Consider the following 14,425-nt stretch of genomic DNA (forward strand, 5'->3'; position numbering starts at 1 on the left):
GTGAGCTTTGATGGTGTTCTCTGGTGTGCTACACTGGAGGCTATGCTCTTCTTTGCCGCCTATTGCCATATCAAACCCACCGAAGTGGGTAAGTTTAAGCTATAAAATCAGAATTTTGAGATCATATCTCTTGTTTTCAGCAGCAAAGTGTGAGAATAAAAGAAGCACCATTGCATGAATAAAATGTTGTTGCATTCTAACCCCTGATAAATAAAGTCAGTACATATGTTGTATTTTCTCGTCAATAACCGTGGGGATTAACACTTCCACTTTATTTAAACAGGTAAAGTCATGTTCTTTTGTGAACGCTTACACCTGTCACCACATCTTCTTCTCACAAAGAGGCACTGAAAAGTCTCTTGATGCGTGCTTGTGAGTCCCCGATGTGAGCGGTACATTTTCGGTGATCAGTTTTATTAAGAACAAGCAGATTTCTGTTGTGCAGACAGCTGTGCCCCGGCAGCTGTGAACACAAGCGAAGCGGCAGAAAGCCTACAGCGAGACAAAAACACGCTCATCTTTAAATATATGGATTCACTGATGTGTACTCTTAATCCAGAAATTCCAGATTTGAGCAGTGTCCAAATTAAATGGGGGATTGCACCCTCATTGTTGCTTAGGTCCTTACAAACGGACTGTTCCTGTGTTTATTAACGACGTCCGGCGCATGCTGTCTCTCAAATGTTGTTTTTTTTGGTTGGATAATCTGATGGGAATAACAAGTTAATGCCTCTTGGTCTGATTCAGATGAGCAGAAGCCATTAAACACGGGAAACACTCTTAAACTGCGAACGCTGCTAGATTCAAACCACTTGCTAAAACGTATCAACAGATGCTGCAGCACTCACACTCCTGCTGTTTTTTTTTTTGTTTTTTTTGAAACCGCAGCTTTTGAGCGGACGGACAGCGATGGACCGCTCTGGAAAGGCAATGGCCAGTGAGTGTCAGAGATGATCATTCTGCATCTCTGGACTGCATTGCCTCAATGTTGCATCAGTGTATTAAATTTAATGCTGCTCATCAAAAAAAAAAAAGAGAGAAAACATGATCAAAGCAACTATACCTGCTTGTCAGTGGGAGATGCATTCTGTTGACCTACATGTGTCACATTTGGTTCTTTCCTACATCTCCTGTACAGGAACATCACCAGCGATATACTGTATAATGCATTCTGCCTGCCTCTGAAATAATGAGCCATGTGTTTAGTGCCTGTTTTGGTGTAGTCTCCACATTCCTATTCGGTGATAATAGAAAAATCTTACGCCACTCAACAACTTCTTCCTGTTTTTTTGTGACCTCAGGCACAACTGTCAGTTGATAGTGACTAATTCTAGTACTGGTTTGCGTGATACACCTCCTTTTGCACTTAGATCTGCATTTTGGTAGATTTAAAATATAAGTGAGACATATGAGTCACTTTTCTTCTCTGCTCAGTTTTTAGTTATGACCAAAAAGTCCCTCAACTTACTATCAGTACAAATATAGTCATGAGTTTTACATTTTCAGCTCTTTCTTTTTTAGAGCTCAAGGTGTAATACCCAAGGACATAAACAGTCTTATTTAAAGGCTTTGGACACACTTCAGTGTTTGGTGATTTTATGTGTGGCTGAATATGGCATGCTGGATAAAGAGTGTGATGCTCTTACTTTAGCTTCCATGTTTGCTGACAAACAATAGATCTGATCGCAGTTCATGTGTCACGGTGAGTGAAATGAGGGTGGGATTACTTTCAGATGCTTTGCATGAGACATTATGGCACTGGCCAGCTTCCCTTTAGAAAGAGGAAGTACGATTGAGTGATCGAAGCTGGTGAGATGAAGCTTGTAATGCGGGTTAATGAAAATACTCTGATCTGAAGCTACAGGGAACAGAGGACTTAACAGGGAAAGGAATAGAAAGGCTGGACCCGTCAGCTGGTTGATGATGAGCGTCGATGTAAGTTCCCTTTTTAAGTTTCTTCCAGCGTGACCTTTTGTTGGCACGTCATCTCTGGCACCGGGCGCTGAATAACCTGCCTGGGTTTGATTCTAATTATTCATGTTCTTGACTTTTCGTTGAGAGTCGACCTTACAATGACACAAACTCACACACGTTGCTATGTCAAGCGTGTGGCAAGCATGTTCGTGTTTTGCGTGTGGTCTGGCGATGAGTCAAAGGATTTAAAGCGTTTGTGGTGGCTTCTGTGTTGCAGTTGTCCCTGATCTCAAATGCACACATCCTGTGTTGGTTGTTTCTTTTCATTTTGGTGTAAAACTGCTGCTGTTCTTTACAGAAAAATGGGGGAAGACTGTTAGAAATAATCGTTCTTTAATAAATGCAGGTCACATGCTATTGCAAAGGGTTGCGCTTGATTTTGCAACATAAATAATAATTGTGTTTCCTGTGTTTGTTTTTTCTCTCATTCTCTTTAGTTTTCTTCTGACTTCCTGTTTGGGAGTTATCAAAGGACTGACAGTGGCTGGAGGATGAACCAGGTAAAATTTCACCTGCTTGCAATGTCTCTACCTTACCTGTTTATTTTGCATCCACATTTAAACCACATAACGGTAAAGTGCCATTATTAGCAGCATTATAATTATTACTGTTGTTATTATTAGTAGTAGTAATATTTGTAAGGATAATTCTTATGGAAGATGAGTTCTGTTGATCATTTGCAGATCTTTTCACAACAGTTTGCTTTTCTAAATGACCATTAAACCATGTTAATCTGGAAACTTGTTTACTACCTAGTCTCCACACCAGGGCTGCTGTTAAATGCATATAAACATGACTAAGTTCTGCATATTCGTTTAAGGGAGAGGGTTAATCATTTTATTCTTTTCTGGAACAATGATCCAGAGTGTTTTACAACTGCTTAAAGGGCTTTTTTCTGGAAGAGGGAGTTTTCCTCATGAAAATCAATGATCTTGAGCCTCTCAGATTTGCAAAAGCTGCATTTTCACTGTATTATTGCAGAATATATTAAAGTAATGCCAGCTGTGCTCTTTAGATTCCCAGCGATCAGCATTTATGCATATTAAATGGTAAAATCGTACTCATGGTGTTAAAAGAAAGCCTGTTACCCAAGCAGTTGTTACTGCAAGATGTTGCATCACAACGAGGGTGTGGGTGAACATTGTTCAGCGCCTTTGTGAAGGCGTCCCGTCTCCCTGCAAAGCAGCAGACTTGGCTGTTATTGCTAATCCTCCTAGATAATGAACATAGGAGGGATCTACGCTCTGGCTGCAGAAACTAGGTTACAGGAGTCAGGAAAAGTATTGAATATCACATCATGAAAATGCACAATTTGCCAGTATTCAGACTTCCTGACTTGTTTCTTTGGTATGACGCAATGAAACAGACTTTATCTGCATTTTTGCTATTATGTTATGGAATTTTAGCGAAGTTTATAAAAAGGTAGATGATTAAAAAGTGTCACGCTTTATTTTGGAGCTTTGTCTTGCTTGTTTGCGGGGGTTTATTTATATGCTTGTTGCACTTCTGCAGAGCAGCAGAACGTAAAATGCTCTGCAGTTCTCTCTGCACACGTGATTGTTCCACTGCTGCCTGTTTTGCATGCCATAAATCAGCGTTTCCTCCTCTCTTTGTTCATTCCACCTTCCGCCGCTCACCTGCACATCCCTCCTGTATTTGACCGTGAAGAGCATGCAGCGCGCCGTCTCCTCCGACACCCTGAACACGGTGGCGCTGAGCAGTGCAGTCCCTCGCTCCCATAACTCTGATCCCCAGCATGGTGTCAGGCAGCCTCTCAGTCACTCCCAGTCCATGTTCCTGCCAGAGAATGGCAAGGTACTGGTCCCCCAAGCACGGCTTTGGAGCTGGCAGACACAGAACAAATCCACAAAAAGAACCAAACAACAAATCAACATACAGTCAGGACTGTTGAACACCGTTTAACTCGACTTCCTGCCTTTTCAGGTGGTCGAACAGAGCGGAGATTACACCTGTAACATGACCAACATTGTGGTGGAGCCGCCATCCCCGGAGAGCTCCCCAGACAGCGACGGCTGCACACCGGTGAGCAAACACACCTCTTTGGGAATGATAATATTCAACATTCTTTTGCTATTCCTTATAAATCAGCAGCTCTAGGCAGGCAACCACTTCTTTAAACTCTCCTGCTGCCTGGGCCCTCGTGGGCCAAGACTGTATAGTTTGTGTATTCCGTGCTTGTGTGAGGAGTAATAGCCTTTCATACATCATCCATAATGGACGAGTTGAACCGTCTCTGGTTCAATCAACAAAGCACCCTTAACTTTCTCTAACAGCACTCAGAACTCTGCAACTTTGGGCAGTTTGCTATTTTGGGACGTGTATAAGAAGAGCTGGAATGGTGCTGGCACTGTCAGCGCTGGGCTCTGGCTTGCGTTCATACTCTTACTTGTCGTGTTCTGCCTGCATGAGAGGCAGTAGGTCTCTAAACTATCTTGACAGATCTGGGGGTTAAGACCTAGTGTTGCTTTCTTCTTTATTTTCACTTCCTTTTCTGCGCTCTGATCGGCTGTAGCCGAACGGGCAGCCATGGCGATCTCTCTTGCAATGACCCTGACGTTGTCTTAAACAGGTTATTTATGCAACCACCTCCATTAGATCATAGAATTTGAGCCCTGCTTTCATCTCACCTGTATTCAGACGACATTGTTGGGATTAATTCTCTCCTCTTGCACCGTAAACGAGGCCACGCCACAGTGGGAGATCTCAGAGCAGCTCTCCCGCTGGAGTGATGCAACAGTCCCATTAAATGGGTTTGCTCAGGATGCAGCACATTACACAGAGGAAAAGCTTTCTGCCGCACATTACTGCTGACATTTGACGCTCTCCCCATATGTTTACGGCGGCGCTGAGCGATAACATCAGCGTGATCGGTATTTAAAGTCTTTTTCTTTTTTTTTCTTTCATCCTCAGGAGCTGGAAAAAGCCGGGCTGTTGAACAAGACAAAGATTGCAGAGGGAGGCCGGAAACTGAGGTGAGGCATCCCGAGGCTGCTCCTGTTGAAGATTAAAATGAGATTCTTTTTTTAGGCTGAGTATATTTGCTGAGGCAACTGCTGTCTGAGCAGCGTGTGCCTGTTTGCTAATTATAGGAAGAACTGGAGCCTGTCCTGGGTGGTTTTAGTGGGAAACAGCTTGGTTTTCTTTAAAGACCCTAAATCACAGACGCCGTCCAGCTGGGTAAGAGTTCTCTGTGTTTTCAGTGACAGTATCATTATTATTTTCGCAACAGAAATTCTCAGACATTATTTCTGGATCAATATTGTTGTGTTTATTGAAACCAGAAACCAGGAAACAGTCGCCCAGAGAGCAGCGTGGATTTAAGGGGCGCACAGCTAAACTGGGCCAATGACCTGTCCAGCAAGAAGAACGTCTTCAAGGTAGAAGGGTTGGAATCGTATGAACAGCATAAATAAATACATAAGTGTATATATAAGAAAATGCAAATAGTAGATTGATAAAAGAAACCTGAATATATTAATAGACAGTTTTAGTGTTCAGTACTTGATTATTTGTATTGATACCGTGAATGTTATGATTAACTTTACTGTTAAAATAGAACAAGTTAAAGAAAATTTGAAAATTGCAAAGTTTAAAAAGAACTGCCTTGGAGCAGGAGCTCATCACGCGCGCTAAAGTTTGGCAGCATGTTTGTTGTAGCTGCGGACGGTGACGGGAAACGAGTTCCTGCTGCAGTCGGAGACGGAGTCACTGATCAGGGAATGGTTCAACACCATCCAGAGTGTCATCGACAGGCTGGTGAGATGCACACACACACACACACACACACACACACACACACACACACACGCGGACAAATAAAAACCATTGCAGTTACTTTCAGCGACATTGGCAGATATTAAACAACTCTTCTTCAAGTATAATGAAAAGGACCAAATGTTTCATCTTGCCTCTGGATACACGAGAAGGACACAACAGGATAGTTTAGAGATCTGTATTTAAACAACGACAGAGACAATTTTAAAGGAAGACCACGTTTATGGCCGATTACCATCATACATCAATTTTTAACAAATATTAGATGAGAAGCACTATATAATGTTTCCCCTCGGTGCAGCTAATGCAGTAAACACAAATGATCTCCTTTTTAGGATCGTGAGAATCCGTTAGACAATGTCCTCCTGTACTCTCTGCGGCGAGCAGGCAGCGTGGAGATGCTGGAGCACAGTGGAGATGAGGACGACAGGCAGACCTCACGTAAGTCCTCTCCCACCTCTCATCACTTCTTCACCTCCACCGGGCACAAATCCACGTTACATAACTTCACCCCCGCTCCGCCCCTCAGTTTACTTCTGTCCTCTCATTCCATCGTTGCCATCACTCATTTTTTCTAAACCTCTGCACAGGCTTCTTACATCCCTCCATCTTCTCGTCTATCCTCTCCTCCATCCAGCCCACTTATATTTTCACACATCCCCCGTGGCAAATCATCCCTACATCGGTCCTGTCTCACTTACGCCGCCGCCCGGCCCTCCCGCTTTTCATTCTCACCACCATCCCAGCTCATCTTCTGTCCAGACCCGTGGCTAAACACCCGACGCTGACCTCCTCCTCCTTTCTTTCCCGCACCCCCTCCCATCCCACTGCAGTCCCGCGCTCGTCATCAAACCTGGAGAACACAGAGAGGAAGCGGGTAAAGACCCGGCTGAAGAAGCTGATCATGAAGAGGCCTCCTCTGCAGGCGCTCCAGGAGAAGGGCCTCATTAAAGGTGAGAAACGTTGTCAATGCTGCCCCCCTTCATGTGATGGTGTGCCACGAGGGAAGGGGGGTGTTTTCTTCCTTTAGATGTTATCTTCATGGAAACCCAGTTTCACAGCTCAGACTGTACTGGACTTCTACTGGCAAGTGAAATCACTTCGAATCATCAAAGCGAATTGCAGCTGAGCTGCGATGACTGTCAGGATATTTCAGCATTTATCCTGAGGTGCTGCCTCGTCCCCAAGCGAATGTGTGCCGCAATCCCCTTTGCTTGCTCAGTAAGAGTTTCTTCAAATTAATGCAGGTTTACACACACTTTGGCTTGACAACTTTTTTAAATTGTCTCCTAAAAGGTGAAATGAGAATCTGCTCTTTGGTCTTCTTTTTTTTTTTTTTACATTGTCTCCATTTAATAGTTAGAGAGGAATATGTAATAATAATGAAGAGGCAACACAATGATTTCAGTTTATGGATGGAGGTTCTTCTTTTATTCTTGCTCTCATTTCTTTGAACAGTGAAAATAAGTCCATGAGAACTCCTCCCACCCGGACTGGTAAAACTCCCACCAGAGGGCGACATTTGCTCATTAGCTGCCGTAGCAAATCGGTGTTTATATTTTCATAAAAGCAGCAGAATTTAAATTGCAAAGAAACAGAAACGTGCAAATCATTTTGTGCTTAATGAAATGAAATGCTTTTCCCTAAGCCAGATCAATGGAGAGGATGTGCCTTTTGACCTCAGATAATGGAAATTCCTATTATGATTTAGAGGAGATGTTAAAATACGGGTTGTATTCAATGTGAAGATGTGATATTGAATCTTGTGATTGGTTTGTTTTTTGGCAGTTGTGGTCCTACAGAAAGATTGTAAATAAGGCCTAAAACACAAGGCACAGTAGACGTTTAAAAGGATGGCATCATACATGGATTTCTAACAAAATATTGAGACTTCAAATGATCTACCGGAAATATATTAAATAAAAACATGAGCCACGAGTGATTAGATGTGATTGCTGGGGAACATTTTCAAGTTCATCACAGTCTTCAGAGCAATAAACCGCTAAAACAGTAAGAAGGAGTGGAAGCGTGCTTCACAGTGAAGGGATGTATGTGATCTTTTTGCCCTTTATTATAAATACATTGAAGTACAGTTGGTGGTTGCATCATCACACCTCCACCTCTGCTTAGAGTTGAAGGTCTTCTTCCTGAATAAACGTGAACATCTCACAGATTAATGTAAGGTTGTTGCTCTTACATCATTTGTTACCTCAAATAGACTTTAGAAACAATGTGTGTGTGTGTGTGTGTGTGTGTGTGTGTGTGTGTGTGTGTGTGTGTGTGTGCATGCGCGCATGTTTGTCCTCCTGTCATCACCCTTCAGATCAGGTGTTTGGCTGTCGCCTGGAGATGCTCTGTGAGAGAGAGAGGAGTACTGTCCCTCGCTTCGTCAGACTCTGTACAGAGGCCGTGGAGAAGAGAGGTACGGTACACGCACACACACACACACACACTCACACACACACATAGGACAAACCCATCCTCACCCAGAGGCTCATCAAAAGAAACAATATGATAAAAATTTATCAGAAGAGATGTTTCTGCCAGCAGCAGACAGATCTAAATGAGAGAAAATTGACCTGTTTGGGCTGTTTAGAAACAATACTGCCAATAAATATTTAATACACATGGAAAAAACTTTGGATCAGAAGAGCTGCATTAAATTAAACATTCCTAGTGAGTTTTTCAGAGATTTGCAGACACCGGGGAGGAATGTCTGTTTTTCGATGAGTAAATCACATTAAACCTGCATAAGTTTTGTATCCAACTTTAACTTAAAATAGGGAATAACACAACAGCAGGTAGGACAAAGCACAAACCTCATGTATAAAGTACTGCAGGATGGATATAAGCGCATGCACGTCTTATTAATCATTATTAAGGATTTAACACCATTCAGCGTTTTCCTTTCGCTTTAGCGCCTGCAGGTTGTTACTGATCAATACTTCCCCTAATTTGGCTCCAACTTTGGGTCTGAAAGCAACAGGAAAGAAGCAGAAACTCAGTGTCATCATCATAAAACAAAATTTTGGGAGGAAGTTCAGCTTCGCCGCTGGGCCTGATGTGATCCTCCCCAACTAACCGGTGCAATTAAAGCAAACGTCCTGGGTGCGCTTAATTATTAATGTGTAAAAGATGAGCAGGAAAACAACAAAATCGGCTCTGGCTGCCTCTGGACCAGGGTCTGGAAGTCTAGCTTACGTAGACCCCCCTGCCAACCCAGAGGAGCATCAGCTGGAACTGGTTCTGTGTGCTGTGTTGCAGGACTGGACAGTGACGGCATCTACAGGGTCTCCGGGAACCTGGCTGTGATCCAGAAGCTACGCTTCCTGGTGAACCACGGTAAGGAAGGAGGGCAGGAGGGCTTCTCCCAACTGTCAGAACCAAATATTATTAATAGCTCACTCTTCTTTTCAGTCAAGACAAATGTCATCTGGTGCCTTTTTCTCAGCTACATATAATAACTGAGTGAGCACAAAGGCCCCCAAACCTCTAAATGTTCCACCGAACGTCTGTTTTTGCAGAGCGGGCAGTGACCACTGACGGCAGATACATGTTCCCAGCAGAGTTGGTGCAAGGTAGACTCTCGGATCAGGGTCGCTTTAAATGTTTATCTTTAACCCGCCTACTTTAACCCGCCAGAACCTTGTCAGGACCCGCCCACACACGGGTGTCGACGGCTCCTCGTGGCCGTGCTGCCACTGGCTGACTGTACACGCGGCTTGTGCGCCTTCTCTTTTCTGATGTAATAACGCGCTAATGCAGCCCGCAGCTGCCACCAAGTGGAGGAAACGGAGCATCAGCTCCTCCTAAGCTCACAGCTTCTGTCTGCTCTTCCTGTCCCCGCGAGCGTCTCCGTCTCTGAGCTGCAGCCGCCAGCTTTCGCGTCACGTCACGCCGTCACACGCTCTCCTCTGCTCATCTTCAGCGCTGCTCAGTGTGTTCTGCCTGTTTCCTGATGAGCTTTCCCAGATAGGAGACATACAATCCTATAGAAACCCAGGTTAAATAACCACTGTTATAACATTATGTTGTTAGAATAATTTGAATACAGGATATATCTATAGGTTTTTTACAGCCTTACACAGATTACACATGTAATAGACATGTTATGTGTTATAAGACACTCCCACCTGCTGGCATCACTGTCAGACTATGTTACATTGATGATTGTATTTCATTTAAAGGCTATTTCTAACATGAAGTGTCTCCTTCCTTTTCAAGGAACCCTGTTCAGTTATTTACTCCACATTACCGACGGTATTTCGCATGATGTGTCAGTATCACAGCATCAACCATTTTTCTCTCCCTCCCAGAGGAAAAGTTGAATTTGGACCAGAGCGACTGGGAGGACATCCACGTCGTCACGGGAGCTTTAAAACTTTTCTTCCGTGAGCTACCTGAGCCCCTGGTGCCGTTCGGCTTCTTCACTGACATCGTGGAGACAGTCAGTGAGTGAACGTCTTCATCCCCATCCAGACTGCTTTATATGTCATTAAGTCAGAGGGCTTGAGTGTTATTCCATGCAGGGTGACAGAGTTTCCAGCTCACGGCTGCCTCAAAGTCCTGCCATTAAACTAAAAGCCTCGCTGTTTTCATCTGTGAAAAGTGTTTGTAAAGCGTCCAGTTTTGATTCTGTAATCTGGAGACGACCAGCGAGGAGGGATGACACGGAGGAAAGTCCCTGGCGGGCTCAAAGCGCCAACACCGCCACCGTGATACCACACAGAAAACATCTTAAATCTCCCCTCATTATTTACTGCGCTTTTGCTCACTGCTGTTGAGTCAAACCCATCCTGGCCTGGTGACAGACCTCCACCCACCCTCTTCTCTGCGTTTGGGCGAGTTCACACTATGTCAGCCTGCGGTAGATGCTGTTTCCTTTATTATCTTAAAAGTTTACTAGGTTTTTTCTTTCACCTCTTGTAAGCTTCACGGCACCACACGCATATATCATGGAAGATGCACGGCAAAAAGAGGCGACGCTTCCAAAACAGGAAATAGACGAATAATTACACACTGTCAAAGTTGTAATTTACTGTTGATGATTTAGAGGAATACAAAACAACACAGTGTTTACTTTAGCTGCACTTTGCTCAGAGGCTTGTATGGAAACGGTGTTATCAGACATGTTGTCAACCTCCATAACATAAAGGGAAACGCTAGCAAGCCTTATCAGTCTTTCAGAAATGAATTGTATTTAATTTGGAACCCTTCGTATTGATTCAAAGGTGACAAATGTTTGACCTTTTTGCTTTCCATTGCTGCTTTTAAAGGCGATTGAGTAAATGGGACATGAGTCAGATGTTGATAAAATGCAAAAACGGGTGTTTCTAATCCATCTAATCCATCCACGCGTCTGCTGTTTTGTTTTGTAGAGATGTCGGACTACATGGACAAAGTGGATCGACTGAAGTGTCTGGTGCTCAACATGCCTCCTCCGAACCACGACACGTTGAAGTTCATGTGTCGCCATCTCAAACGGTGAGGGGTTGGCAGTGAATCCCTCGTGCGTTCACCTCCGCTGCTTTTCTGCTCGTCTCGCCTTAAAATGGCAGATTTTTTTTCTCCCTGTAGAGGAATAAAACCGATCCAATGAAATCCTAACAACTTTTCCTGTTAAAATAACGAAACCTAAAACCAAATATAACCACAAGAGGGGGCTGTTCCCCTCCTCATGGTCAGGAATTTTCTGCCAGGGGTTCTTTGGCTCGTAGCACGTACCAGGATCACACTGTTTAAGTTTGGGTCCCTGTGAAGATGAAAGGGCTGGATGAAGATGAATGTTCTGTGAAACCAGTTCCTTTTACTGTACAGTACATAAAATGTGTTTTTTTCCCCCTCTGTTCTTTTTTACTGCCTATGGTTTTTCCTTTCACAACAGGGGTGAGCGTTCATGTTCTGAGGACGATGTTTGTGCCAGGGTGGGGTGGGCCCTTCGAATTGATCAACTTTATGTCTTTCTTATGTTTCCCCTCCGCGGACACTCATCTCGCCGTCATTCTCTCCCAGATTTATTTTTTCCCTGCCCACCCGTTGCAACCCGTTCTTTGTTTTCTTTCTTCTTCCTTCTCCTTTACTCCCCTTTTCTTGATGTTTTTTCTGCATATATTCCTTCTTCCTCTTCCCTTGTCCTTGCCTCAAAGGTCCCTTGGGAGCCCTGTGGTTTGTCTGCTGGAAGGCATACCAACACCACCGCCGCCACCACTGGAACCTCGCTCTTTTCTCCCTCGCTCTCTCGCTTTTCCTCTCTCTCTCCCTTTTTAAAATTTTTTTTTTCTTCATCTCTTTTTAATGTGGAAGTTTTGAGCAATTGCTAGCTGCTTCTGTGGTTTGGTGGGAATGGCATTTTTAGAAGAATGCCTCATGCTATGGCTTCGATCCATTCCCGAGTCCCCCCCCCCCCCATCATACACACACATGCTCCTACACCCCAACATAGGTGGACATTGGAGATGGAATTTGGCACATTCATGCACAAATCTGGATTGTAAAAATCTAAATGCTGCTCATGTTCATACATGCAGAAGCAATATGCTGGAGGATGTAAATGCTTTTAGTTACAGTCCCGAGTTTGGAAGAATTATAAAGATGTCACTCGCCAACCACAAGAGTAAAGCTGCACAGGCAATTAGGAGTCGTCTTTATGCCCGTGATCCCAACCAGGAATTCAAACCAGACCCCAGTTTACAAACACGCTGGCATATCTGTGAAGTTAACATGCTGATTTCACATTTAGGCACTGTGTGTTATTCCTCATGTTCGCATTTTTGTCTGGCACATTAGGACGGTACTTGCATTAGCTTAGCACTTAACGGTGACGCTGCAGAGAAGAGTCCAGGCTGGTTTATTGTTCCGTCAGACAGGACTCCTGACAGACTCCCACTATGAGTGGTGGGTCCTCTGGAGTACAGACGCATGTCCTATTTTGAAGCGACCCCACAGACGTCTGTGTAAATTCTCAGTCATCCAGGTCATTGTATCCAAGGTAGTTTTCTCTGTCAACTGGACTGGGTTTCCCAGTCCCAGTCCAGTTGACAGAGAAAACTACCTTGGAGACCCCACAGACCAATTCCCCAGTCCTAGCCGCAGTAGTGGACCTTATACATTCTTCATTTGTTTCGCTGGGGCCTTGAACCGCAGTTTCTGGCTTTAAACTCACCCAGGAGAGCCTCCAGGGCCAAACCTTAATTACATTGCTTCCGGGTTCAATAGTACATTCAGAATCTTCCATCACATTAAAAATTGAAGTAGAAAAGATGTTTTGATAGAACGTTAATACGTGAAGGCCTGTAATGACGTCAATACATTTAAAGTCCAGATCAAAAGACAATAGACAGGTCATCTATTACGGTAAGTACCGTCATATTAGATACGTTAAATACATTATCATATGGCAGGAGAAATCTCAGGAAACCTCAGGAAAATACCCAAGAAAGATTAAAATACTTTGTGTGTGTATATATATACAGTATATATAATGGGTGCATCGATGTGCAGCAAAATACTTCCCAAATCCCCAAATGTGCTGGTTTCATTGGTTGTTTAAGCTCGTTTTCTCTGTGTTTGTGTCCCGTGGGTCTGCAGAGTGTTGGAGCATTCAGACTCCAACCGTATGACCACGCAGAACATCGGCATCGTGTTCGGACCCACTCTAATGCGTCCGGAGCGGGACAACGGTAACATGGCGGTCAACATGATTTACCAGAACCAAGCGGTGGAGCTCATCCTCCAGGAGTTTGACCACGTCTTTGGGAAAAGAGGCCTGTCCTGATCTTGAATTGGGGAAAAAATACGCTCCTCCAGACAAGACTGAAGTACAAGCAGAGCGCCGTTTGTCCTCTTTTGCTGCTGCCTCGTGGCGCGCTCGCAACAAAAAAAGGGACAGAACGCTGCTACGACTGACAAACGATCATCGTGTGAACTTCAAAAAACCCGGATTAGCTGCATTAATTGGGTTGGTCCCAGGTGATTTTCTTTTACAGCCCAAACGGACACGTTTTCTTGACCTTTTAGATTTTTGGATATTTAAGGAAACATAAAAAGCCATAAATGTGTCAAATCTCCTTCGTCTGGTTTGATTTGTGTCATTTTATCAGTGATGGACGGATGTATTCCACAACGTATCACTGAAACGAAACAGAGCCATGTCACTGTGAAAGCACGTGCACCTCAGGGACGGTCACATCCCACCGTCAGGGGACAGCGTGTACTCTAAAACATGCAAATGAGGACAAAACAAATGTGCCCGACCTCCACTTTTATCGTGTTCAAAGATGCCGTCCAACAGGAAACTATAAAATAAGAGCATGAATTCAGTGATGGGACGGATGTGCCAAGGCGCTAACAAATATTCCTTCGTACCAAATACTGTAGATCTTTCGAGTGTGTGGACCTTTGAACTTCTGCCATTGTCTGCGTCTGGATTTTATCTCGTATTTCTAATAGCACATTCTCCCCTAGGTTATGTTAAAATATGCATTTGTATATAGTGTGTGATATATGACCTTTGTAGCACCTCAGTGACTCTATGCGACCCAAACTTGTAACTCAAACTGAACTCAAACGCGCAGTTTGTCGCCGCGGTATCGCTCGGACCTGTTGACTCTCCTGCAATAAAAGACTGAACTAAGATTTGATGTTTCCTTTTGTTTTG

At 43.9% G+C, this 14,425-nt stretch overlaps 1 protein-coding gene across 4 annotated transcripts in view; it reads left to right on the forward strand.

Moving 5' to 3' along the window:
• arhgap9 (Rho GTPase activating protein 9) overlaps positions 1–14,403 on the forward strand; it is a 29,707-nt gene extending 15,304 nt beyond the window's left edge. For 2 of the 4 annotated variants that reach the window (XM_057030035.1, XM_057030034.1), the window contains 15 exons: positions 2,412–2,474; positions 3,643–3,789; positions 3,919–4,017; positions 4,906–4,967; positions 5,085–5,172; positions 5,277–5,372; positions 5,653–5,751; positions 6,105–6,210; positions 6,603–6,722; positions 8,093–8,191; positions 9,034–9,111; positions 9,294–9,347; positions 10,086–10,220; positions 11,148–11,253; positions 13,357–14,403. In XM_057030035.1, the coding sequence (XP_056886015.1) occupies positions 2,412–2,474; positions 3,643–3,789; positions 3,919–4,017; positions 4,906–4,967; positions 5,085–5,172; positions 5,277–5,372; positions 5,653–5,751; positions 6,105–6,210; positions 6,603–6,722; positions 8,093–8,191; positions 9,034–9,111; positions 9,294–9,347; positions 10,086–10,220; positions 11,148–11,253; positions 13,357–13,543 (1,539 nt within the window). In that variant the 3' untranslated portion in view covers positions 13,544–14,403. The remainder of the gene's footprint in view (positions 1–2,411; positions 2,475–3,642; positions 3,790–3,918; positions 4,018–4,905; positions 4,968–5,084; positions 5,173–5,276; positions 5,373–5,652; positions 5,752–6,104; positions 6,211–6,602; positions 6,723–8,092; positions 8,192–9,033; positions 9,112–9,293; positions 9,348–10,085; positions 10,221–11,147; positions 11,254–13,356) is intronic. The other 2 variants (XM_057030036.1, XM_057030037.1) reach the window with 2 other exon arrangements.
• The last annotated feature ends 22 nt before the right edge of the window (positions 14,404–14,425 follow it).

The sequence above is a fragment of the Takifugu flavidus genome, chromosome 4 (genome assembly GCF_003711565.1).
Source record: "Takifugu flavidus isolate HTHZ2018 chromosome 4, ASM371156v2, whole genome shotgun sequence".
Classification (NCBI taxonomy): Eukaryota; Metazoa; Chordata; class Actinopteri; order Tetraodontiformes; family Tetraodontidae; genus Takifugu; species Takifugu flavidus.